Raw genomic sequence first — 27,640 nt, 5'->3', positions numbered from 1 at the left:
ATTGAAAATCTCCCATGCAAATACTAAACAGTGCACTGTTTGAATGTGTAAACACTTGGCCAATCAGATTTTCAAAAGCTTTAAATAATGGGTATTTAAATGTAAATAAAAGAAACGGCGCTAGATTCAATTCTATTTATATTAGTGGTGTCAATTACTTAAAAATGATACAGTTTTATAATATAACTTTTATAATATAGTTAACATTGTCGATTATGTTGATTAATCGTCACAGCTCTAGTAGGAACGGCTAGAACATGTATACAATTGGATTAATGGAAAATAATAAAATGTATTTCTTTTGTTCGACAATGATATTTTTCAGTTCTCACTAACATTTCTTTTTTCATTAGCAATTAATTTGGTTTTATTCATTTTATTTTATCCATTTATTAATTTTTTATAGTTAATATAGTTTATTTAGATCTTACTTGTTCTTGTGTTTGTTTTCCTATTATCTTGGTGTTTTTTTTCATCTATCTGTTTATGTACAGCACTTTGAGCGTATAAAAGGTGCTATATAAATAAAGTGTATTATTACTATTATTATTGACTTTTTTATTAGATGTGATTTTACACAACAAAGTAGAGAAGGCTCCTTTATGAAGCGTTTATGCATTAAAGTTTAAAAATGGTTATAAAATAAGTTATAAATACTTTCAATACATTAATAAGCTTAACTTACAACACAAAGTCATTGTCACCGTTTTTGGTATTTTTGTTTAACATATCTAATAAAATATATAAAGTTAGTTTAATATGTTATAAATATGCTATTATAGTTATTTATATAAATTAATACAGTCATTCACGGAAATGTTAATGCAAATGCTGACTGAGGAATGTGGAATCACTGTTTGGTATATGTCAGGCCACTCTTGCCTTTCTATTAATGCGTTGTAACTTCTTTAAACCAATTCATAACCATTAATAAACTCCTTTATAAACCCTTTATAAAGGAGCCTTATTTTACCATGGTACTGAAGATACATACGTGTCCAGCTCCACCATGTTCCTGCAGTTCTTCTCTCTCACCACTGAGCAGATTCTCTATAATAAAAAAAGAAAGAGAAAAATAAAATATAACCTCAAACCTCCACCACCCTCACGCCCCTGCAGTGACCTCGTATCTCCGGTTCTGACAGGAGAATCCTCTAATCGTGTGCAGAGGGTCTCTGACGGCTGCTCTGCAGTCATGCGGTGAGAGGAGCTGTGGATTAGAGCCTGAGCTCTTCTCTCAGAGCCTGAGTCTCTCTGAGTGAAGCCAAAGAAGGCAGCGAGTCTGAGGAAGAACAGCCATAGAAGGCCGGGGTCTGGAGGCAGGGGTAGCAGAGCCTCCAGGCCCCGGGGTTAAGCTTCAGGGATGGCTGGCTGCTCCCTGGCTCTGGGGATTATCAGGATTATACACTCAGAGGGGTTCGGATACTGACGCCGAATAAGAGTCCTCTAGAGGAACAGCATTAGTGGATCAAGACCAGTGTTAACATCTTCATCACCATCATCATTATTAGAGGCTTTGGAGAACACACTGAAAAAAACATATTTATTGGCTCAAATTAACTCATTTATCATCTCTTAAGTCATAATTTTGCTTTGACTCAGTTAAATTGAATTAACTTAAAATTCTATATATTAATAACTTAACTGAGTCAAACCTAGATGATCATTTGAATCAGTTAAGTTTATTCAAGGAATTTAGTTGGTATTAGGATGGTAAGGGAGAGGCCACACCCAATATGCAAATATGTATTTATATATGGTTTGTGTCTTGTTCGTCACTCTTATCGTTTATTGTTTCCACTGGAGCCAAAATGCAGCCAGATATACATCTTAAAAAGGGGGTATGATGCAGCCTATGCGACGCATAGGGGCACTGCACTAAAGGGGGCGCCAAATAAATTTTCTCTCAGGAGAAACAGCCAATCAGCTTGCTGGTTTTGCAGAGCGCGGTGGGCTAGTAATGACAGAACGTATCTCCTCCACCCCCTCCCCTCTCCTGCTATGTTGCCAGATCCCGCTTAAAAAAAGTCTACACTAAACGTTTTTTTTTTCCGCGAGACAGGTTTAAGCTTGACGAGAAATATCGCAACGAGATTTTTTTTTTTTTTTATTTTCTTCTTTATTTAACCAGGCAGATCATTAAGAACAAGTTCTTATTTACAGTGATGGCCTGACATAAAACACAAATAAGTAACGCTTAAAAAAAAACAACAAACAAAAACATAAAAACAGGATAAGAAAAAACATTAAAAAACCATTAAATCAGCAGGCCTAGGTATAGAGGCAGGAAACTAAACTGAAGGATTAGATGGAGGGGAAACATTTGCAGGGATCCGTGAAATGGTGGGAAATAAAACGTTTGAAGGCTGGGACGGAGATAAAAGTAACCAGTTTGAGGTGAGTTTGTAGTGCATTCCAGTCTGTGGCAGCAGCTGACTGGAATGATGCACGGCCAAGTATAGATCTGGTTTGAGGAATTGTTAGCAAAATACGAAGAGAGGACCGAGTGTTATACATGGTAGGTAAACGGTGCAATAGACGAGACAAATAAGGGGGTGTCTGATTAAGAATGGTCTTATAGATAAGAGTGAGCCAGTGAATATGACGACGAGTCTGAAGCGATGGCCAATTTACCAGAGAGTAAAGACTGCAATGATGAGTATGTAGGGGGGCATTTGTAGCAAAATGAATGGCAGAATGATAGAGTGTGTCCAGTTTAGCAAGAGTGCCTTTAGAGGCAGTTCTATAGATAGTATCTCCAAAATCAAGTGTGGGAAGAATAGTCATTTTTATAAGCGTGAGTTTAGAAGAGAAAGTAAAAGCGTGACGGTGGCGGTAAAGGAAACCAAGTTTGGCCCGCACCTTGGACTGTAACTGAGAGATGTGATGTGAGAAACACAATGTAGAGTCTAGCCAAATACCCAGGTATTTGTAGGTAGAGACTTCCTCCAAAATTTCCCCCTCACAGGTTGAGATGTTTAGGGAAGACGGAGAGGGAACACCCTTCCTATGAAACCACATGACTTTTGTCTTGGTTGCATTGAGGGACAATTTCAATTGTGAAAAGGCATGTTGTACCTGAAGAAAACTATCCTGAAGCGTGGATTGGACAGAAGACGGAGAAGGACCAGAGGCATATAAAATTGTGTCATCAGCATAAAGATGAATATGTGAATTGCCAGCAGTTAGGGGAATATTATTGATGTAGATGGAAAACAACAATGGGCCAAGTATAGAACCCTGAGGAACACCCTTTGTAACCAAGAGGGGGTGAGAGAGTGAATTATCAAACCTTACGCGTTGCACTCGATGAGAGAGATAGTGCGAGAACCAAGCCAGCGAGTGACCCAATACCCCAATACTACTCAACCTACGGATGAGGGTGGGATGGTCAACCGTGTCAAAGGCCTTTGCAAGGTCGATAAATATAGCCGCGCAGTGTTGTTTGGTGTCTAGCGTAAGTGTAATGTCATTTAATACCTTTAAAGTGGCTGTTGTGCACCCGTACCCAGCGCGGAACCCAGACTGTACATCAGAGAGTATACCACAATTATTAAGATAGTCAGAGAGCTGAGAATTTCTTGAATTTCAAGAATTTCCCCCCGGGGATCAATAAAGTATCTATCTATCTATCTATCTATCTGGTTGTATACAAGCTTCTCAAATACCTTAGACACACAGGGCAGGATAGAGATAGGTCTGTAGCTATTTGGATCTGACTGCTCCCCTCCCTTAAACAAGGGCAGGACAATAGCTTCTTTCCAATCGGAGGGTATTTCAGCCGTATGGAAAGAAAGATTGAAGAGATTGGGTGCTGCAATAATGGGAGCTGCAGTTTTAATGAAAAATGCGGGGAGGTTGTCAGACCCAGCTGATTTTTTGGGGTCTAGAGCAGACAGTTCCTTTAAGACCTCCTCCTCTGTAAAAGGCCGAAAGGAGAAGCTGTGTATAGGAGGGTGCAGATGTGGAGCACTTTGAAGAGTACAAGCTGTGGATGGCGTTATAGTAGGACCTTTGGACAATGTATTCTCAGAGACAAAGCCAGACTTTACAAAATGACTGTTAAAAGTATTTGCCATTGCAGTCTTATCTGAGATAACGTGATCATTAACTTTGAGTAAAACAGGCATGGCCAAGGACTTATTCTGAAGTTTTCTTACTGTTTTCCAGAAAGCATTGGGATCAGAGCTACAATGTGTAAATTGAGCCTTGAAGTAACCAGATTTGGCCTGTCGTACGGCTTGTGTTGCCCTATTACGGAGTTGCCGGAAATTTAGGAGGTCAATGGGAGACTTGGATAGACGAGCTTTTCTCCAAGCAGCATTCTTTAGATAAAGAAGAGTTGTAAGCTCTTGAGTGAACCAGGGACTATGACGATTTTTCAATCGTTGTTTTTTGAAGGGAGCATGCTTATTGATCATAGCACTAAACTGGTCTTTGAACAGAGACCACGCATCATTCACATAGGGAATCAGACTGACTCTGTGCCAGTTAATATTGGCCAGGTCATAGAGGAAGGCTTGGGTGTTAAAATGCTTTAGCGATCGTTTAATGCTGATAGTAGTGGGCTGCTTGGTGAGGATATTTTTGCGTATACAGGCTATAAAACAGTGGTCACTGAGATCTCGTCACACCCCTAGAATTAATGCAATAAAGGACATCATTCTTGCAAAATCTGTACTTACTAAACTTGTTTGTATTTAAAATAACACTGCACAAATAAATAACTGTGTAAAATAAAATAATTTTAAATATAATTACTTTAAATTGCTACTTGTGTTGAAAAAAACTGTACATATTAAAGTATTAAATATTAAAATATTAAACTATAAAAGGCTTATTAACTGCAAAAAGTGTCATGTTGAATATAGTCTTGCCCCCTCCCATAGCTCTCCTATAGGTTGCTGACATTGTTCTCTTCACTATATGCGTGAGCCAATCTTAAGACTTGCGGTAATATTAAATACATTTGATCCCGACTGACTAAAACGTTCATTCCTGACCACCTTATACTCAATCATCGAGATGACGCGACCGTGATTCGACTGCAGCTCGACTCCAGCCAGACTCTCGTGATTTTATCCAGACTCTGGAAATTTTGAAAATTGCTTGAAAATCGTTAGGTGTAAGGTCGGCATTACTTATCCTTTTCCCCTTTATAAAGCTACGAGTCTCTCGTCTCTCTAATATGAGGGTTTTTGTTGTTGGTGAAGGAGATGTTTATACAGGTATCAATGTGCAGCATGTGAGACGATGTTTCAGCAACAGATTCTGTGTTCACACTACACACAAATACAGATTTAATTACATTTACAGTGAATGTGAACCGTCAAGATCTGAGCAAAAAAATCAGATTTAATTAATGTGCTTATAATGTGAACATAGCCTGAGGTTCTTACCGCAGGATTCCCCCGGTTCTCCGTTGGTCATGCAGTCTGGAAGACCTTTCTGCAGCAGTGTGGAACCTCCAAGTTCATCAGTCTCAACTCCAGAATCATGCGTCGCCTCTCTCTCTCTGCTCAATCCTCTCTTCTCTACTTCACCACAAACTCCTTCCTCTACTTTATCTGTTTCTCTAAAGTCTCGTATCTCCTCTCCCTCAGGGTCAGGATCTCTCTCACTTTTCTGATCTTCTTTTGGCTCAAGAACAGCAGGATCTTCTTCTCTAATTGGAGACGTGGGCAGCGTTCGCTTCTCAACCCAGTCCAACGATGAGCCGTCCAGATCCTCCACAACCTAATCATACATATATACATTACTATATATACAGTAAACTAGTAAATGTTCATTAGTTGGGTTAAACACATAAGAATAGAACATTGATTGGACAATGATTGTTCTGACGCCAGTTACTGTAAATATTATATTTGCAACACATACGACTAGATTTAGTTAAATACAACATACAAAAACAGATTGCAGAAAAAAACGTTAAAAGGAAATGTACACAGAATTACAAAAAGTGTGAAATTGATGCACTTTTACTTGCTAATAAAATAAGCATAAACACACACGCAAAGTTTCAGATGTGCAAAAGTGTATGCAGCTTAAAAATACCATGGATCTCAGACAAACGGCAAAAAAATACAAATAAAACATTTTAAAATGTACGAGTAAAATGTAAATGTTCATTTCTACAGATTATAGACAACACTGTATACAGACATTCTACAATAAACTAAAACTAAATTATAAACCTGTCTATAATGAGTATGAAGTTTTGGTCACACCTACTTATTTATTTACTCAATTCAGAACTTTTTTTTTAATGCAATTTTCTTTGTCACAGCTGATGCATCAGGAATTAATCTTCTCAACTTTCTTTTCTTATGTGTTAAATATTTAAGTAAATCTGTTAATGTCAAAATATAATGAATAAAATCATAAAATTTGCCTTTTCCTGAACTTTAATTTTAAACTTTGATTTAAAATCAATATTTTTCTGAATACAAATAAAACAGTTCACTTTTAGTTTTAGTTTTACTTTTAGTTGTTTTATATTTGTCTAATTTTTACATCTATTATCAAACAGAAAATGCAGAATTTTGGTTGATTCCTTATTGATTGTAATTGATCTGGATTTATTATTTAGTGGAGTAGGAAAAACAACAAGCAGCTTATTTAGGTGTCCTGTAGGAGATTTCAAATCCTCAAATTTTCAAAAAGTTAAATAACTTATTTTATGGCACAAAAAAGGAGTTTTGTATCACCTACACCTGTAGACTGTATAAGGGATAAGGCATTTTAAGGGATTAACATCCTAAATATAGAATACAATAGGAGTGTTTTCTTATGTGCTGTGGTTATTCTGAATTAGATGGAGTTTGGTACCTGTTGCACGTCGTCTGGTGTTTGACTGCTGGCCTCTCTGCTGTCCTGTGGAGTCTTCAGTTGATCCAGCTCCTCACGTAAATGCTGTTTCTGATTTTCCTGCTCCTGTACCCTAAATATATACACAAACCCACAGTTTTTTACCAAAACTACACCCAATACTTCTCATTTTCTTTATCTAAAACCCTCGATACACTATTCCCAGACAGGTTTATTAATGATTCCTCAGCAAGAAGAGCAGGACATACTGTACCCAATCCGTAGGCCCATGCAGTGTCCCATTCTTCCTCACTTCCCGTCACAGTTCTCAAGCCCTAAACAGCTGCAGCAGCAGTCCTGAACCCACTCAGAGTCCTCACACCCAGCCTGATAACAGCCCCCCCCCCCTGCATTTTATCTAAACCCCCCCCCCCCCCCCCCCTTCCTCCAACTCCAAAACCTGTGGAAGCGTGGAAACCTGCCATGTGTCAGATTAGAGATGCCTCTCTCTCCAGCTACAAACCAAAAATGGCTTTGAGGGGGAAGGTCGACTAGAAAACCCCCCCACCCTCTCAGAACTGGACCGGTTCAGATATCCCTCATTCATGCATTCATTACTCTGTAGGTAAAATAGAGTATAGATACTAGGGTTTAATAAAACATTTCTGTAGAAGTTGTAGAAGTATCGACTCAAGCTTCTTACTCTTTAAGTACTGGTTTAAAAACGACCTAAAATACAAAAGTAAAAGTAATGTAAGGGGAAAAAATAAAGAACAAAAGCTTAGGCTGCGCCACAGAGGCCTATAGTACACAATTTAGCAATTAAGTAAGTAAGTACAGAAGAAAAAATAATACTACAGTAGATACAGATACAGCATTTTAGTCCTTAAGTAGTAAAGTAAAAATAATACTTCAGTAGGTACATTAGTAAAAATAATAATAATAATACTCCAGTTGATACAGATACTGCATTTTAGTACTTAAATAATTGAGAAGTGATAAAAAAAATACCACAGTAGATACAGAAAAAAACTGTTCAGCAATAAAGTACTTAAGTAGTAAAGTAAAAATAATACTCCAGTAGATACAGATACAGCATTTAGTACTTAAGTAGTGACGAAAAAAATACTACAGTAGATACAGGAAAAAAACGTTTAGCAATTGAATACTTAAGTAGTGAAATAAAAATACAAATACTCCAGTAGATACAGATACAGCATTATAATAATTAAGTATACTTAAGTACTCAAGTAGTGAAGTAGAAATAAAACTCAAGTTGATACACATACAGCATTTTAGTTCTTAAGTAGTAAAGTAAAAATAATACTTCACTAGATACAGATACTGCATTTTGTACTCATGTTTTTAAGTACTAAAATGCAGTATCTGTATTTACTGGAGTGTTATTTTTACTGTAGTGGAGTTAAAATAATACTACAATAGATATGGATACAGAATTTTAGTACTTAAGTAGCGAAATAAAAATAATAGTCCAATTGCTAGACATACAGCATTTTTGTGAAGTAAAATAGACACTAGTAGATATAGATACTGCATTTTAGTACTTAACTAATGAAGTAAAATAATACTCCAATAGCTAGACATACAGCATTTTAGTGAAGTAAAATTAACACTGCAGTAGAGTATAGATTCAGCATTTTAGCATTTAAGTACTTACTTAAGTAAGCTCCACTAGGTAGGATTGAGATTTTGTGCTCGTGGGCTCCCCCTACAGTTGTAGAGTGTAATAAACGTTTCTGGACGATTTTAGGTTCTTTTTCTCGTTTTCTGGCTTTCACAGTCATATTCGGTCTCTTTCCAGCTTCTGCCAGAGTGTCTGTATGTTAGTTTGTAAAGAATGAACCAGTAGTTCTTGTAGAACTGTTAGAACTAAAGGTCGGAAAGCAGGTCGCAGTTCTCGCGAGCGTTGGTCGCGGTCGCCTCGGAAAACTAACAGAGTCTGGTTTGAGCTCAGAGGAGCTCCAGCACAGACACGAGAGCACCGCTATTCCTCCTATTACACCTCAATGCAGCGCTGCAGTGAGTTTCAAGCTGTAATTTTACTCCTTTAAAAAGATCAAAAATCAAGGAAATCCTACCTAGTGCTGCTTTAAGTAGTGAAGTAAAATTAACACTCCAGTAGAGTCTAGATACAGTATTTTAGTAAGTAAGTACTTTAGTAAGTAAAAAATAATACTCCATTAGATACAGATACAGTATTTTAGTATTTAAGTACTTAAGTACTGAAGTAGTAAAGTAGTTTGTTGCTATATATCTCAGCTAATAAGTATCAGACGTTTTTAAGGTTTGATTTTTAAGAGCAGCAGCAGTAACAGTTTTCGTATCTGTTTTTAGGTGACGCCCACTCACCGTACAGAGAGGTGCAGGATCTCGGTGCGGGAGCGCCGCATGTTGCTGGCCATCTTCAGCAGCTCTTTCTCCAGTGAGTCAGTGTACTGCTTCAGCTGCTCCAGACCCTGAACCCAGTCGCCCCGCCGCCGCTGCAGCTGCACCCGCAGGTCCTGCAGAGCAACCAGACGTATTACTGTTTAACTGAGCGGTCTACAGTAGTTCAGAGCTGCGCAGGGTGGCCTTGAACTGCAGCCTGAAGCTAAACCACTGTATGCAGTTATTTATCACCATCTCAAGGTCGGAGGGTCATGCAGTCAGGCGGTGTTCCTGTAGGTGGAGTTTAGTACCCATTTTTTGCAGGTGTACAGGTTTTCTAAAGGCTCAGATTTGATTATTTTAGTGAATAATCTTTTTAAAGTAAAAAATTTTAAGTCTCCTTCCACTAAAATCCACTTGTTCTTGTTGTTTATGATACAGTAGGTCTCTGAGTTGTTTATGATGCTGCACATTAGCTAGTAAAAGAAAACACTCAGAAAAACGAGTTGATCAGGAAAAGCACCGTGTCTACATCAACCCGTGAATCATTAGTATTCATGGCTCCGCCCACCTCGGCTCGGGACCGCCCACAGTCAGTGCAGAAGCCGGGCAGCAAAGCCGTCTCATCAGATAGGAGATAACTAACAGCGCTAGAAACAGCATGCAGTTCATTCCTGTGTTATTTGTGTGAATAACACATCAGTGTACACATCAGTCAGTATATACTTTACCCAATAATTCAGAGCTAAGAAACAAATGGTTAGAATTAGTCGATGGAGGAAAAACATCACCAGCCAAGTACTGTGTGGCTCAGCCAACAAAACCCTGAGATGGATTTTTACTTTCTGGACCTGGACTACCCACCTCTGTGTGTAAGTAACTATAGGTTTAAATAGGATCTCCGGTGGATTTGGCATTTTATTACAGAGACTTCAAGACTAGGTCAGTTTAGGCTGAACTGCACTTAGCAGGGTATTATTACACATGTTGTAAAGTAATAACATATGACATTGTAAAGACGGTTATTGGTGTAAAAATGTCTTTATTTTAAAACATTCACAACTGTTGTTTCGTCTTTCTTCCTCCTTGTGTCGCAGTGCTGTTAGCCAATCGAAGGCGATATGTTTGCATGTATGAATATTCATGATAAGGACTGAAATCCTATCATTTCTCCTGCCCCCACTCCTTTACAGGACTAAAACATGGGAGTTATACCTGATCACTGGAGCGTTTTTTTTTTCTTTTTTCTTGTTTTTTTTACACAAAAGAACAGCTCACATGCTATTCAATCATAGTAGAGACCACAAATAGACATTTTAAAATGAATGAAAAAAACAATGAAAGTTTTGCTTTTCTTACCTGAACTTTGAGATCACTGCTGTTGTCCTGAGTTTCCTGGCTCTTTGTAAGGCCTCGAAGTGATGTGATAACTGCAAGACTGTCCTCTTCAAACTCTTTTCTCTGAAGGAAATACATAAAAGTTAATTCCCACGCTGCAAAACAGGCGACACTTCATACAAATCACATTTTCAGAGAAGAAGAATGAGATCAACTGATAAGAGCGTAGTGATCTGTCCATCAAATCATAGCAGCAGGGTTTTTTTTTATTGTCAATATAATAAAGTGCTACTGAACAGGATTCAGTGATCTGGTGATGATCGTAAAAGCAGAACACTAATAATAGAGTAATAAATAAAATAATAATAATAATAATAATTCAGGTTAGATATCAACACTGATCTAAAACACCAGATTCGGCCAATGAATCTCTGTCTTCTAGAGAAACCGGTTGGACCAGATGTAGAGTAAGGTTTTTATATCTGTATAAAGGTAGATCTCATGATCAGGAGAAGTGTTTTTAGAAGTGTTTAGTTTTTAGTTTTAGAAGTGTGTTCTGGTTTAGTAAAGTTTAGCTTTAGTCTCTTGTTACCAGTCTATTAATCAGAGCTTTAAACTCCAGGGACATCTGCTCAGGCGTCGGTCCCTGCAGGAGGAGGAGAACCTCACGATCCAGCGTCTCGTCCAGCGGTGAAGCCAGACAGATAGAGGAGGAGAAATTATCTGCACCCTACAGACAGACAGACAGATACAGAGAGACAGACAGAGATAAAGACAGACAGGGACAAAAGACAATGACAGAGAGAGATAAAGAGAAAGACAGAAAGACAAATACAAACAGGAACAAAAGTCAGGGAAAGTGAAAGCCAGGAAGAGAAGGATAGCCAAAGAGGCAGACAGACAGAAAGACAGGCAGGCAGACAGAGACAAAGAAACAGTCAGAGAGACAAAGAGAGAGAGACATACAGACAGAGAGAAGGACAGACAACGACAGAGAGACAGGCAGGGACAAAGACAGGAAAAGAGACAGATAGGGACAAAGAGACAGAGAAACATACAAAGGCAGACAAAGATAGAGAGACAAAGAGAGAGACAGAGACAAACAGACCAAAAGACAGACAGACAAAGAGACATACAGACAAAGACAGAGACAGACAGAAACCAAGGGACAAAGACAGATAGAGAGATAAAGACAGAGAGAAACAGAGACAAAGAGAGACAAAGACAGAAAGACAAAGAGAGGGGAGACAGACAGACAGTTTAACATCAGTTTATGCACTTCCTTACATAAAGATTAACTACTAAAATGCTGTTATACATCATCATGTTATACGCTATTGGCTAATGTCAAAGTACTATAGTTATGTGATAAATGTGATATTTCACAGTATATTAAAAAAGATATTCCTGATATGTCAAAAACACTAAAATTGTATTTCTTTATTTCCAGCAAATAATATTGCAGCAAAATACAGCAGAAAAAAAAGATAACCCTAAACAAAGAACAATACTTATGACTGTTAAATAATTAAGTAATGACATTCTGACTCTATTTAAGATTGATAAATATATACATTTTCATGATTAAGAAAAAAAATGAATTGAAACATTAGTTAAAACATGTAATGATTAATAATGTCTTAATCAGTGTTAAATATTGATAAGTAGTGACATTGTCTTTAGTGCTGTGAAATAAATTCTAAAATAAATTATATATTACACGCAATTCAATACAGCAAGCCAAAAAAAAAAATACCCAAAATCAAAAACCAAACCAAAAACATTAATAAAAACAGATTTATATAAGTAATTTTGTACATTTATTTTGTCCTCTTGTCATAAAACTCTAACACAATGTGAAGGAGAGCTACAGTGTTAAAAAAAATTGAGATACACATTTTACTTTAGACAGTGATCTACAAATTTCCACTAAATTATCACATTTTGGCGGCAGCATCATTGATTCAGATGCTGTTGTAGCGGTGTGACAGTACAGTGGGAGGAAAGTGAAAAGCGGTTAAGTGCTGGTGGGAGTTGAGAGTGTGATCCACTTAAAATTATAAGCATGTAAAAATACATAAAGGAAAGAGAGGACCAAAAAAAAAAAAAAGACAAAAATCCAGTGCCATTAAAAACGCCTGATTTCCTCTTCATTTGCATATGTTGCACTAAATGGTTTCACATCCTCATATATAAGGAATACAGCTAGAAAAATTAAGAAGCAAAAATATTTACTGTATTTTTCACACTATAAAGCGCACCAAATTTTAAGGCGCATTATGCGATACTAGTAAGGAACAATGGTGCCGCCATGTTTTCCTTCTAATTCAGCAATTCTCACCGACTCTAATTGAGATTTACACCAGATTATAACAGTTAAACTCAATGATGCAACATGTCATGATACTAATAATGAACTCCATATATCTCCATATATAACTCCAGGACTGGAGTAAAATAAATGATACTGGACAGATATAACCTATAATCTGTCTTTAAAATATATATATTTTTTTACCATTTTCTCTCCAATTCACACAGCCAATCACCCAACCCACTTATTAGGACTCCTCCCATCACTAGTGATGCTCCCCAACACCAGGAGGGTTAAGAAAACTAGCACACACCTCCTCTGATACATGTGAAGTCAGACTCCGCCTCTTTTTGAACTGCTGCTGATGCTGTAGCATTGCGACTCTGTTCTGATACATCAGCTCACAGACGCAGCCTTGTGCTGATCCACATCACCCTAGAAGTGATGAGGGGAAAGAGCGCCATCTACTGTACTGTACCCACCCAGAGAGAGAGAGAGCAAGGACAATTGTGCTCTCTCGGGGCTCCGGCAGCTGATGGCAAGCTGCATGACCGGGATTCCGACCAATCGTAGAGCTATAGAGCCATCATAGAGATATATAGATATACTATTTATATAGATATAGATAGATAGATAGATAGATAGATAGATAGATAGATAGATAGATAGATAGATAGATAGATAGATAGATAGATAGATAGATAGATAGATAGATAGATAGATAGATAGATAGATAGATAGATAGATAGATAGATAGATAGATAGATAGATAGATAGATAGATAGATAGATAGATAGATAGATAGATAGATAGATAGATAGATATTTGGAGTTCATTATTATTATTATTATTATTATTATTATTATTATTATTATCATGATATTCTGAATTACTGACTTCTGTTACACATCTGATAAAATTCTTGTATTTTTTTTCATATCTCAGTTAGGGGTGTGATATTGTATGCAATAATAATTTAATTTTCATTTTGTTGCATTTGTGTAATTCTAAAATACTTTTTTTTTTTTAGTGTTTTGTCACATACTATGAAATATCGTGATATTATTTTGGGGCCATATCGCCCAGCCCTACCAAGAAGGCACCCGTGTTTTCACACATATTCTTCATATTTACATGCATCATGCACACACACATATATACAAACTAACCTCGAGAGGATGGTGCTGTGCCAGAGCCAACTCCGTCTCCAGAGATCCTGAACTCGTCTGATTCAGTGTGTACGCCACAGAGAGGGAGATACCAGGTCTACAAAATGACACAAAAAGACATAAAAATACTGTTAACTTGCAGAAAAAAGGGAATAAAACATTTAAATCGACTCAGAATGTAAATCAGACATAACTAAAGCTCACTCACATGGTCATGTCAGGCTGCATCAGCTGCATCTGGCTCTCCAGCTTGCTCTTTTCAGCTCTCAGCAACTGTTACCAACAGGAAAACCAGTTATATTCTCACATGACGGTGTGAAAAGAAGAAAAAGAGAGAGGAGTAAACAAAAGCAAGACGCTTTACTTCAATCACAGAGGAGTACTCCATAACAGCAGCCTTCAGCTCCTCCGTCTGCCGGGTTTTCTGTACGGATTAGAGAAAAAAATATAACTTCAATCTTAAATGCAACTCATCAACTCATGTTTTGCCTGCATTTCCACTTTACATATCAGCATTCATTGTGCAGAATTGTATACAGCACCTTTAATTCAATTAGAAAGTCTAATTAGCAAAAGCAGTAAGCTTAGATTCCCAGATTTCCACTAAGGCTTGGTGCAGCAGCATTAGCACTATCATTAGCATAAGAGCTAATGCGGTTAGTGGATAATGGAAATGCTGCTCCAGCAGTGCTAGCCAGGGTTAGCAGCAGGCTACAGGCTGATAATACTCAACTCTGCACGGGCGAAAGAGCTAGTGCTTAGTGCAAGTAGCGGCTAATGCTAATGCTAATGCTAATACTGCTCCAGCTCTGGTGCTGGAGAACTAAACTGAAACTCCTATATGTAACACTGTACTTCAGCTTTACTGCTTCTGAATCAGTTTCTCTAATTTTATTGTTTATAGGATTATGTTGTTTTATTCTATAAACTACAGACAACATTTCTCCCAAAGATGCAGAGCTTTCAGACCTCAAATAATGCAAAGAAAAAAACAAGTTCATATTCATAGTTCAAGTTTTAAGAGTTCAGAAATCAATATTTGTAATAACCCTGTTTATTAATGACAGTTTTTTTCATGCATCTTTCATGCATCTTCATGCAACAAACTACAGACAACATTTCTCCTAAATTCCAAATATAAATATCGTCATTAAGAGCATTTATTTGAAGAAAATGAGAAACGGCTGAAATACAAATACAAAATAAAAACGATGCAGAGCTTTTTAGACCTCAAATAATGCAAAGAAAACAAGTTCATAATTATAAAGTTTTAAGAGTTCAGAAATCAGTGGAATTGGTTTTGGAGTTGGTTTTAAAATCACATTTTTTTTTGTTCATGCATCTTGGCATCATGTTCTCCTCCACCAGTCTTACACACTGCTTTTGGATAACTTTATGCTGCTTTACTCCTGGTGCAAAAATTCAAGCAGTTCAGTTTGGTGGTTTGATGGCTTGTGATCATCCATCTTCCTCTTGATTATATTCCAGAGGTTTTTAGTTTGGTAAAACTAAAACTTTTTTCCCCAGAGCTGAATGTGTATTGCACAAAGTCTGTGAATGTTTGTCTTCAGTAACAATGATATATATATTTTTTAATGTATTTTGAAGGGAAATAGGGCGGGGAAGGCAAAATGAAGTGTTTTTACTGTGTTTAAATACTATTTCTATTGTGGAAAGTGCTCAGTACGGTAGGTGATGAATATTAATAATAATAATATTAATAATAATAATAATAATAATAATAATAATAATAATACAGTTGCGCTGTGAGTTTGTTTCAGTGCAGCCTTAATTAGTTATGAGGCGTGAAGTGTTTTCACAGCATTAGGTTTCACAACCTCACATTTCACCCCTTATTGTTCACAAGTAGCTCAAAACAGTGTCACGAAACTTCACACATGGAGATGTCAGCGTCTGTAGTCACGGTTATGAAAAACGGTTTATTGATGGTAATTATAAACATACGATTCTGCAAAACGGCTAATAGGGAAACTTGCAAAAAAAAAGGTTAAAAAAAGGCGTAAGAATGGTAGACTGACCTCCTGTATTACAGAGACCTTCTCAGCCATGACGGCATCAAACGAATGGATCTGGACCTGAAAAAAGCATAAAAAGCATGAGAAACATGAGAGCAAACACACTTCACCAGATACTTTATACACAAATCAGACTAGAACTTAATCAAATCCAAACCTGCAGGTCAGTGTTGAGCTCGTACAGCTTCCTCATCTTCTTCTGAAGCTCATCCACCTCCATAGATACTTTGAGGTTCTGTAAAAATAAAGGTGAACAATAAAACAAAAAATAAAATAAAATATAAAATAAATGTATAAAACAAACCCTTGTGAAAAGGAAGCATACTTAGGAGCATTAAAAGCATAGGTAAATAATACTAAAAGTGCATTTTAAATCTAATATGTTATGTTTTTTGGATACAATCCGGGTTAGCACCCGAACATCCCTTTCAGACAGCTTCCTCTTACAGCGTCCACAGTTAATCCTGTTGGATGTGGTTGGTCCTTCTTGGTGGTATGCTGACATTACCCTGGATACCGTGGCTCTTGATGCATCACAAAGACTTGCTGTCTTGGTCACAGATGTTCCAGCAAGACGTGCACCAACAATTTGTCCTCTTTTGAACTCTGGTTCACCCATAATGTTGTGTGCATTGTAATATTTAGTGCAGAACTGTGCTCTTACCCTGAAAATTTACCTTCACACTCTGCTCTTACTGGTGCAATAATGTGCAATTAATGAAGATTGAACACCGGATATCCACTGAGGCTGGGTGCAGCAGCATTAGCCTTTGTAGTCCACTTATGGTTAATTATAAAATACTGCATATCTTCTGTAAGTGATTATATAAATAGAATAAGAGAGGCTGTACCTCCTCCTGCAGAGAGGAAATCTTCATAATGAGATTTTGGTTCTCTCGTTCCTGTGGGGAAAACAGAGGATTAATGTTTACATTCTGAAACACACATATCTATTATATCTGTCCAGTATCATTTATTTTGCTTTAATCCTGGATATATGGAGATATTTGGAGTGCATTATTATTAGTATCATTATTCTGGATCATTGACTTCTGTTACACATCTCATAAAGCTTTTGTATTTTGTTGCAGTTGTGTATTCATTTTTTATTTTGTTTAATTCAGTGTTTTCTCATATTACCAAAAGTATTGTTACACAAAACATAGCATAAAATATCTTGATATTATTTTATTATTTTGTGATAATACATCATTATTTTCAGATACTAAGCTAGTAAGTCCTTACTTTGAGATACTAAGTCATTATTTTAAGATAAGTCATTACTTTGAAATACTAAGTCCTTATTTTGAGATACTGAGTCATTACTTTGAGATACTAAGTCATTATTTTGAGATACTAAGTAATTATTTCGTGATAATACATCATTATTTTGAGATACTAAGTCATTATTTTGATACCAAGTAATTATTTGGAGATACTAAGTCATTATTTTGATACCAAGTAATTATTTGGAGATACTAAGTCATTATTTCGTGATAATACATCATTATCTTGAGATACTAAGTTAGTAAATCCTTATTTTGAGATACTGAGTCATTACTTTGAGATACTTTGTCATAATTTTGAGATTAAGTGTGCTTGTTTTTGTTGAAAAAAAAAAAAACTTACATATTTCAACTCATGCATCACAACATAATGACACAGTTTCACAAAATAATGACTTACTATCACAAAATGAGATAGTGTATGAAAATAATAAATTAATATCCCAAAATAATGAGATAGTAAGTCATTATTTTGAGAAATACTATCTCAAAATATTGAGATTGCAGTTTACTTAATAACAATAATAAAAATGTGGTGTATTATTTTGTTTTTAGGGCTTTTATACAGTAGTGTTTGGTGTTTCACCATGTGTTTGCTCTGTGCTGAAGCTCTGGCTCTGATCTCCTCTGAGGAGCTCAGTGATAACTTCATCTCCTCCACTTCCTCTTTCAGCATCCGCTCCTTCTGCAGCAGCTGCTGCCCCCTGCAGGAGAACCAGAGAGACGAGAGATGAGTTAAAACTTCAGCAGAGAGAGGACTAAAAAAGACTGCATGGGTCCAAATAAAATGATTCAATAACGGTAGAGTTTAGATTCTCTGTCCGAACGGAAGCTGAGAATTCCAACACTTTCCTCAGGCTCTAGAAAACGGTCTGAATAGGATTCTGTTTTTTAATGCTATTTTTTATTTTATTTAAAGCTATATATATGTATATAAATCACAATATACAGTAGTAAAGTAACAAGTCAAATTGTGTTTAAAAATAAAAAGTTGCACAAGTTAGAATGTTATAAATCACTCTTCTTAATAAACATTATTTTTAAACAATAGGTCTATGCTTCTTTAGTGTTGCAATGTTAAACAACATCACTGAACAGATTTCACTCATATAAACATTTTAAAAATGTTTTTAAAAAGCTCAGTTTTAGCGTTCTACTTACTAAAAAAAAAATGTTGGGATTAAATCGGGTTCGGGCTCATAATGACAGTTTATTGGGCGGGCCGGGGTCAGACTGGATTATTTGGGCCCAATCTAAGCTCTAAAGTAACGGTGAAGTAAGACTCCGCCTCTTTTCGAGCTGCTGCTGATGCTTTAGCATTGCCGAGTAGCATCACAGCGCTAACGCTCGGAGGAAAGTGCAGCGACTCGGTTCTGATACATCAGCTCACAGATGCAGCCTTGTGCTGATCCACATCACCCTAGGAGTGATGAGGGGTAAAAAGAGCGCCATCTAAATGTACCCACCCAGAGAGAGCAAGGCCAACTGTGCTCTCTCGGGGCTCCGGCAGCTGATGGCAAGGTGCATGACATGGATTCCAACCAGCAATCTCCCAATCATTGTGGCATCACTTTAGACCACTGGAGTTTTAATCAACGTCATTGTAATCTATAGTTTTATAAATCCATATTATTTCAGTTTCAGCTTCTCTTCTGTGACTGAAAGGCATCTAAGCCTACTCTTCTCCAATTGGCTGATTTCAGCAAGGTGGCCGTATTCATTTACATGAAGTTGAGCTCTAAAACGAATAGGAATAGTTGAGGCTAAAGTTTTAGCGGTTATAGCAGATTATGTACATTTTTGCCTGAGTCTTAAGCTCTTCGTTCTCCTCAATGAGTTTCTGATTGGTTTCCTCCATCCCCTCCACCGTCTGCTTCAGCTTCCGAACCTCTTCCTGCAGTTTCTGATTATTAAACTGCAAATCGGCCACACAGAACACCAAATCCGACGTCTCTCTGTACAACAAGGAGCAACACAAACGGACAAATGTTAGCATACAATTCATATATAGCAGAATTAATAGTGTTACACACACTAGTGCATCTTAAAAACGGAAAATAGCATTGAAAAGTTACTTAATTTCAGTAATTCAGCTCAAAATGTGAACCTCATTATATTATATAGATGTATTAAACACAGAGTGATCTATTTTAAGCATTTATTTCTTTTATTGTTGATGATTATTTTTATGGCTTACAGCCAATGAAAAAAAACAAAAATCAGTATCTCAGAAAATTAGAATATTATAAAAGTCAAGAGCAATTGGTACTTTTGGAGCAGTGTGGGCAGTGTGCCAAGTCCTGCTGGAAAATGAAATCCCCATCACCATAAAAGAGATTTTCTGGACTGAAAACTCTGCACTGACTTTAGACTTGATAATAAAACACAGTGGATCAACACCAGCAGATGACAGACATGTCTCTCCAAACCATCACTGATCATCAGTAAATTTAACTTTATTTCAATTACAAATCAAGAGAGGAATCAGAGTCTGGAGGAAGAGTGGAGAGACACACAGTCCAAACTGCTCGAGGTCTAGTGTGAAGTTTCCACCAATAAGAGACATGTATGTCATCTGCTGGTGTTGATCCACTGTGTTTTATTATCAAGTCTAAAGTCAGTAGTCTAAAGTTTTGTTTTCCCACAAAATCTTACAGCACTTCATATCTTACAGCTTCCCTCTGCTACTGACAACTTTTATGGAGATGAGGATTTTATTTTCCAGCAGGACTTGGCACACTGCCCACACTGCTCCAAAAGTACCAGTTGGTTTTATAGAATATTTCAATTTTCTGAGACGCTGATTTTTGGATTTTTAAAAACAAAGATCACTCTGTGTTTAATACATATATATGATATAAGAGTCAGATTTTGAACAGAATTACTGAAATAAAGGAACTTTTCAATGATATTCTAATATTTTAAAATGATAAAAAAGTAAAGCTCACGCACACAGTCATACTTACAGATCAGCTCTGGACGCCTCCCCTCCAAAAGCCTCCAGGCTGCCTGACGTCATGTTTAACAGAAAGGATCTTTTTGCTGCTGAGAGAAATCAAACATCCGAATCACGTTATACCAAAATCTTCCTTTTTTATGAAAAAAATAATAATTCTTAAAAAAAAAAGCTTCTTATAAAAGTCACCTGATAGGTTATCCAGTAGTTTGACAGATTCCTGAGTCAGGTCCTCTTTACTGTCCTTTCTGAGATTAATACAATAATAAAATATAAATTAATCACAAAGATTATTACGCATTATAATAATCTAAGTTCAATATCAAAGCAGATGGAATACTAATACTTTAGAGAGCGCTGTACATCTATCACTTCTCAAACCCCTATATATTTATCATGTGAAAAAATCCAGCTAAATCCAGTTTAAGCCGTCAAACATTCTTAAAATCAAAAATTTGTCTCAAATGACAGCTAAACACCATCTAAACACCACATCAACCATCTAACCATTATCTCCATCTCCACCCTGGAGAAACACCAGCAGTGTATACCAGTATACCAGTGACGTTATAGTTACTTTGAAAAAGTAATCCGATTACTGATTACTGATAATCCATAAAGTAACTAAGTTACTTTTTAAAGGAGTAACTTGTTTTTAAAAGTAACTAAGTTACTTTTTAAAGGAGTAACTTGTTTTTAAAAGTATCTAAATTACTTTTTAAAGGAGTAACTTGATTTTAAAAGTATCTAAATTACTTTTTAAAGGAGTAACTTGATTTTAAAAGTAACTAAGATACTTTTTAAAGGAGTAACTTGATTTTAAAAGTATCTAAATTACTTTTTAAAGGAGTAACTTGATTTTAAAAGTAACTAAGATACTTTTTAAAGGAGTAACTTGATTTTAAAAGTATCTAAATTACTTTTTAAAGGAGTAACTTGATTTTAAAAGTAACTAAATTACTTTTTAAAGGAGTAACTTGATTTTAAAAGTATCTAAATTACTTTTTAAAGGAGTAACTTGATTTTAAAAGTAACTAAGTTACTTTACAAGTTACTTTGTTACTTTCAGCAGCTGCAGACACCACCTCCCGCCGCCTTAACATAAACATTATAACCAGTTTTGTCAAAACTCCCTTTGCATTTTAACAGCAACAATGTATCTCTAGACATTTAAAGATGAACTATTTTCTGATTTTTTTTTTTTTATAAAAATAAAAGACCATTTCTCTTGAATTAACTTAACATAAATATATATATTTTTCTTATAAAAAATAAAATATGGTCTTTCTTGACTTCACCAAACATAAATACTTGTTTTTATAAAAAATATGATATAAAGAAACATATTTAACACTGTAAAACTGAACATTGAACCTCATTGAACTTCTCTGCAGGGAAGCAAGGAGTGGTTTTATAAAACAGAACCGTGTATATGGTCGAGGCCAGGGTTCACATATTTGCATAAACTACTGAAAAGGATTTAATTCTGACAGCGTTCATTTAAGCATCAGAACTTTTCTTGTCTTTACGGTATACGCGCCCTGCAGCACAGAAAACTTACAGACCAATCACGTGTGGTGTAAAATCTTCAAACACTCTCCACTGCCAATCAGATCTGTGCAGACCGCTGCCCTGGCTAGTGAATTGGGACGCGGCCGGGAAAAAAAAACGTCTTTATAAGAGATAGGGAGCCCGAGAACTGGCGGAAACTAAAGACACGTTACTGACATCACTGCCCCCGACAGGGTAGAGCTGTATAAACAGAGTTTTGATACCCCTGATTGCGACAGTCCTCGATCCACTCCTTCATGATGGCGTGATAGGTGTCCAGGTCGATGGAGATGTCCTTGTGTTCTGGATCCAGCATGTTACACAGCTCCTCCAGACCGCTGTCCTCAGAGCTGCGGCTGGTGGTGTGTCTCAGGTAATCCACGATGTGAGATACGTAGACTTTACCTGCGGAAAACAGACCTGAGTTACCATAGAAACGGCCATCAAACGATCATCACACACACACACCACACACACACACACCACACACACACACACACACACCATCACCAGCACCCGGCGACCTCAAAGATCAAACCAGCAGATTCTACAAACAGCATCAGATACGGCACTCTCTACTACACACAGCATTTACTCTCAGTATTAAAGCAATGTCTATATTATATATTCCTGCTTTACCTTTTTGGCATTTAACAGTTTTATTTTTTATTTACCATTTAATGAATTTATTTACAATATTAATATTTATTCTTTTATTTTATTATATCACTATAAATATTTTTTATTTATTTACCGTTTTAATTTTCATCCTTTTATTCTTTAATCATTTTATTTCCTGTTTTACTTTTTGCCCTTTTACTGTTTATTTATTTATTAATTTATTTTATTTTTTTATTTCATCCTTTTATTTATTTTATTTCCTGTTTTACCTTTTGGCCTTTACCTTTTTATTCATTTTATTTATTTCATCCATTTATTTGTTTTATCCATACCAATAGCTTCAGCTATTTATCATAATTTTAATTTATAACTCTCTCTCTGGCCATATGCCATCTTATATCTCATCCTTGATTTATCCTTTATTTATTTTGTTTACTGTTTTACTTATTTTATTCATTATTATTTATTACATTTTATTTATTTTTATTTACTTACATTATATGTATTATTTATTTACCGTCTTATTTATTATTTACCTACCGTTTTACTTATTCCATCCTTTTTATTTATTTTATTTACTGCTTTAACTTTTGGCCTTTTACCATTTTATTTATTAACCATATTATTATTTATTTATCATCATATTTATTATTTATTTACCATTTTATTTATTTCATCCTTTTATTTATTTTATTTCCTGTTTCACCTTTTGGCCTTATACTGTTTTATTTATTATTTATTTACCATTTTATTTTTCTTATCCTGTTTTACCTGTTTATTAATGAATTAATTACTTTTCCATCGTTTTTCACATTTTATTTTATCCGTTTTAATGTTTTATTTAAATTCTTCTCTTTTACTTTCTTTATAATCTTAGTGTTATTTTTAGCTACTTGATTTTTAGTATTCTATTATTTTCATTTTTGTTATCTTTAGTTTACTGCTTTAAATTTCAGCCTGTCTGTTTTTTCTTATATTCTGAACAATTTTATTTCTTATGTCTTATTAAATCATTGTTGTTTGTTTGTGCAATGCTTTTCTCATTCAGCTTATTGCTCTGTTTAAAAAATTCCTTTTTTTTTTTTCATTAAACATTCAGTATTTTTTTACATTTTATTTTTTCAGTCCCTTTAATCTGTAAATGCTCGGCTACAATGAAAATGAGAGTAACCCTCAATGTATTACTGAGTGAAAATAAAGTTTGATTAATAGATCAATCATATCATTTTGAGAATAATGCTTTTAATTGATGAAAAAGATCCTGTAGGCAGATCTGTGTGCATCATGAGCTCGACCACATTCTCCTCAGTGTTTTCACAGCTGAACACAGATTATAAGTGGTAACGTTTTTTTTAAAACAGTCTGATTATAAGTAAGGTCTTTGTTTTTAGTCTTGAGGTCTTAAAAATGCATTGAAACATACAGCCCGCAAGAGAGATAATCAATCAGAAAAGATCTCTAAATGCTAAAAGTTATAAAGGACAGTTTTAAGATAACAGACAGTGATTTTATATCAGGGCTCCTTGCCATGAACACGTTGAACACTGCGTACCTCTGCACTGAGTGTCACAAGCCTGAAAAATAGTGTCCAGCAGATCTTCTTCACAGATCAGGCTAACCTCAGCCATACTCTCCTTCTTGGATTCAGATGTGAATAAACCACCTAAAATAAAAACAACAGGCTGTGAATAAACAACTTGGAGGCAAAATTTTACAAACACTGTATTTTATATGAACAAAATAAATTAGATTAGAATGACCAACCTTTGTGAAAAGGAAGTGTGCTTATGAGCATTAAAAGTAATTTGGAATTAGGAAAAGGATATTAAAAGTGCATTTATTATTTAATATACTTTTTCTGCATTTCCATAAAATGTATTTTTAAGCAATACGCTTTAAAAAAATTATACATGAATAAAAAAAATAAATAATAAATACAGCACCATTAAATACTGATTAAAGTGCACTTTTTTGCCTCCAGCATCATTAAGGTGTACACAATGTGTGTATCAATAGGCAAATTAGTATATTTACAATATCCTTCAATTGTATTAAAAATGATGTTTAAAAAAAACGCACTTAAACCTTCTTAGTTCAGAAAAATCTATACAAAAAAGCTCTCAAAAGCACAATATAACGCGTTTATGCTGTATTTGTATTTGTATAGAATGTATGGAATATATTTAATATATGTTTTACAGGCGAGACCTGTAAAGCTAAGCCAAGTTAAGTAAACAAAACTGCAATTCTTATAAAAAAAAAAACCCTTCTCTTAAACTTAAACGAGTGCTGGATGTTAATCTACACAGATTTCTTTCCTGAAAACTGTTTATTTGGGTGAGTAAAGCGCTTCTGTTTATTTACAGTGAGCTCAGATTGCCAGATTTCTGGATTTACTTGATGTTTTAATTTATGCTAACTTAAATTTTCATTACTCATTACTTAAATTCTTTAAGGCAACCGGTTTTCTCAAATTGTTTAGGTAAATTCAACTTATCCGTGCCTACAGTGTATTGTGGTTAGCAGCTAATGCTAATACTGCTCCAGCCTTAGTGCTGGAGAAACTTCACTGAAACTCCTGTATAACTCTGTACTTCAGTGGAGTGGCTTTACTGCTTTTTATAAACCTGACTGGTACTTTTTATACATGAGATGCAATGTAGGTTTTAGGGAAAATGAAAGGATTTTAAGTGCACTACTGAAAAATGGTTTACCGTCCCCCAGCGAGAGTCTTTTCACCACCAGGGCAGGATAGGCCAGTTCACTGTCCCCGATGTTGGACGTGTCTGAGGAACAGAAGTTCAGGTTGTAGGTAAGAAGTCCATGTGGGGGGGCGGAGCTCTTCTCCTTCTCTACCTGAGGCTGCACAGGTAGGGGGCATCGCGGCGTGAAGTTAATGAACCCGTCTCCGCTCCTTTGTACCGCGGGTGTGGAGCAGCTCCTCTGCCAGGGCCGAGTGTAACCGGGTGCCATGCTGCCCCTTTCTGCCAGGGTCCCCAGAGTGCTGGTGATGGAATAGGTGGCGTTGGCGGGTGTGAAGGGCACGCTGTGGGTGGGGGTTGAACGGGTAGGTAGCCGGGTCGCTGGGGTACCGGTGGGAGTCAGCATCACCGAGGACGTCTCGTGGTCAGAGTCTCCGTCGCCCCGGACGCCGCGCTTCTTCAGGATGGCCTCCAGGTTGCGCCGCAGGCCCGTGTGGGGGCTGTCGTAGCTGCTGGACTGGAGTTTGGGGATCTGGAAGGGGGAGTTAGCCTCTTGGTCGCGGCGCTGGATGGTCTGCAGCTTCCGGCAAATGCTGTCCACTGGGTTGTGCCGCCTCGGGGTGACACCAACGTCCATGGTGTAGAGGGTCGGGGGGAGAAGAAGAAGGGAAGAAGAAGAAGATCTGAGGAAGGGAGGAACAAACAAGAGCAAAATGACTTGAGTGATGACAATTTAGTTAACACCCATAAATGAACACAAAAATATATATAGAGTATTAAGCAGTTTGTTTGTTTGTTCGCGTTTTGTGCCATGTCAGCAACATGTTGTTTATTTAAAACACAGTGGACCAACACCACAACTTTTTGAGATGCAGGCTTTGGAGATTTCATTTTCCAGCAGGAATTGGCACACTGCCCACACTGCCAAAAGTACTAATAAGTCTAATTTTATGAGATACTGATTTTCTTTTCTGAGTCTGTATGTAATACATCTATATAATATATGAGTTTCACATTTTGAACTGAACTTTTTTTGGAAAAAAATCAATTGTTAAGACATAAAACTAAAAAAAGTGATGCAATGTGGTTTAGTTAATTTGTTTAGCAGTTGCTAATGCTACAAAAAGCTAAATTAAAATTAAATAAAATGAATTCTGGCAGAAACATTCACATTTAAAAATACATAACTTTGAAAACAAATCAATAAATTAAACTAATATATATATTTTTTAATTATATACACAACGATTTACTGTTTGTTCCAGAAGGCATTTTAGAGTGGGAAGCTCTGGGAGAGTCAGCTTTTAAATCATTTTTTAAATAAAACTGATGTTGAATAAGAATCTGCAAGTTGCTCTACGACTTTAACCCACTTTAGATCAAAATCACTATAAAAATTCACACTGAGAAAATCAGATTTCTGGATAATTCAGTGATGCAGACAAAACATTAAAAATCAGTGGGAACCCTTGTAAAGAAAAGTGTATTAAGTATATATTTTTAAAAAGCATACTTAACATGGAAAAGTACATATACTTTAAGTATATTGTAAATATACTACTTTGTGTATTGTTGCACATGTGTTTTACAACTTAATGCTACTGGTAAAAACAAAAAATACACTAAAGTGAACTTTAGGCAGTATTTAATGCTATTATATATTTTTCTATTAACATTACATATTATTTAAATCATATTGCTTAAAATACATTTTATGGAAATACAGATAAAGTATATTTCATTAAAAATGAACTTTTAGTTTTCTTTACCTATTTTAAACATACTTTTAATGCTCTTAATGCTCCCTAATTTTAAAGCCAGCACAAGGCCTGCATGCTGCTGTGCTGATTTTGTTAAGTTTGTTTCTAAACTTCTATTTTAACCAGCTTTTCTCCTCCTCTTACCTGTTTATAATGATCTCTCTCTCTCTCTCTCTCTCTCTCTCTCTCTCTCGATCACTCCAGAGGAAAAAAATCACTCAGATTAACCTTTTAAACTGATCTGATATCTGAGTTTAAATCCACACATTAAACAGCAGAGAGAAGCTGAACCAAACTGCACCCAAACAAACACTAAAACTAACACTTCCGCAGCTTTTTTATATTTTTATACGTGTTCTTTTTCTCAATTCAATTATAAAAGCTGTGTAATCTTTGATAAAGGCGCGAGCTGCCGGTAATAAACGCTGAACTGTGGAGATTTAAAGTCTGAAACACGCCTGACTCAGTTATCAGAGATCAGCTGGTCTGGACTCTTCCATTATAACCTCGTAAACAGCGCCACCGCGCGGCGATTTGTGTTCCTACATTCATCTGATTGAATATTGTGCAGATTATTATTTGATAATTTCTTGTCATTCTTCTTATAATTTTATTTTAGCATTTACTTTTACTGGTAGTATTTTTTTCTTATTGTATATTTTATAAATTCTTAACTTTTTATGTGTCAATTTGTCAATTTGGTAATGGT

At 35.9% G+C, this 27,640-nt stretch overlaps 1 protein-coding gene across 5 annotated transcripts in view; it reads right to left on the bottom strand.

Moving 5' to 3' along the window:
* LOC103039775 (lymphoid-restricted membrane protein) overlaps positions 1-27,406 on the bottom strand; it is a 49,081-nt gene extending 21,675 nt beyond the window's left edge. For 4 of the 5 annotated variants that reach the window (XM_049474990.1, XM_049474993.1, XM_049474994.1 and 1 more), the window contains exons 1-20: positions 27,076-27,406; positions 25,184-25,854; positions 24,022-24,132; positions 22,073-22,253; positions 20,487-20,545; positions 20,308-20,386; positions 19,138-19,296; positions 17,928-18,045; positions 16,907-16,957; positions 16,213-16,290; positions 16,059-16,115; positions 14,384-14,443; positions 14,228-14,292; positions 14,020-14,116; positions 11,129-11,266; positions 10,558-10,659; positions 9,181-9,332; positions 6,832-6,943; positions 5,400-5,736; positions 995-1,050 (exon numbers count right to left, since the gene is read on the bottom strand). In XM_049474990.1, the coding sequence (XP_049330947.1) occupies positions 995-1,050; positions 5,400-5,736; positions 6,832-6,943; positions 9,181-9,332; positions 10,558-10,659; positions 11,129-11,266; positions 14,020-14,116; positions 14,228-14,292; positions 14,384-14,443; positions 16,059-16,115; positions 16,213-16,290; positions 16,907-16,957; positions 17,928-18,045; positions 19,138-19,296; positions 20,308-20,386; positions 20,487-20,545; positions 22,073-22,253; positions 24,022-24,132; positions 25,184-25,808 (2,637 nt within the window). In that variant the 5' untranslated portion in view covers positions 25,809-25,854; positions 27,076-27,406. The remainder of the gene's footprint in view (positions 1-994; positions 1,051-5,399; positions 5,737-6,831; positions 6,944-9,180; positions 9,333-10,557; positions 10,660-11,128; positions 11,267-14,019; positions 14,117-14,227; positions 14,293-14,383; positions 14,444-16,058; positions 16,116-16,212; positions 16,291-16,906; positions 16,958-17,927; positions 18,046-19,137; positions 19,297-20,307; positions 20,387-20,486; positions 20,546-22,072; positions 22,254-24,021; positions 24,133-25,183; positions 25,855-27,075) is intronic. The other variant, XM_049474991.1, reaches the window with a different exon arrangement.
* Positions 27,407-27,640: the final 234 nt, after the last annotated feature.

The sequence above is a fragment of the Astyanax mexicanus genome, chromosome 2, assembly GCF_023375975.1.
Source record: "Astyanax mexicanus isolate ESR-SI-001 chromosome 2, AstMex3_surface, whole genome shotgun sequence".
Lineage (NCBI taxonomy): Eukaryota > Metazoa > Chordata > Actinopteri > Characiformes > Acestrorhamphidae > Astyanax > Astyanax mexicanus.
Note: the sequence above shows the minus strand (reverse complement) of the source record. Positions and strands in the feature narration are given on the sequence as shown.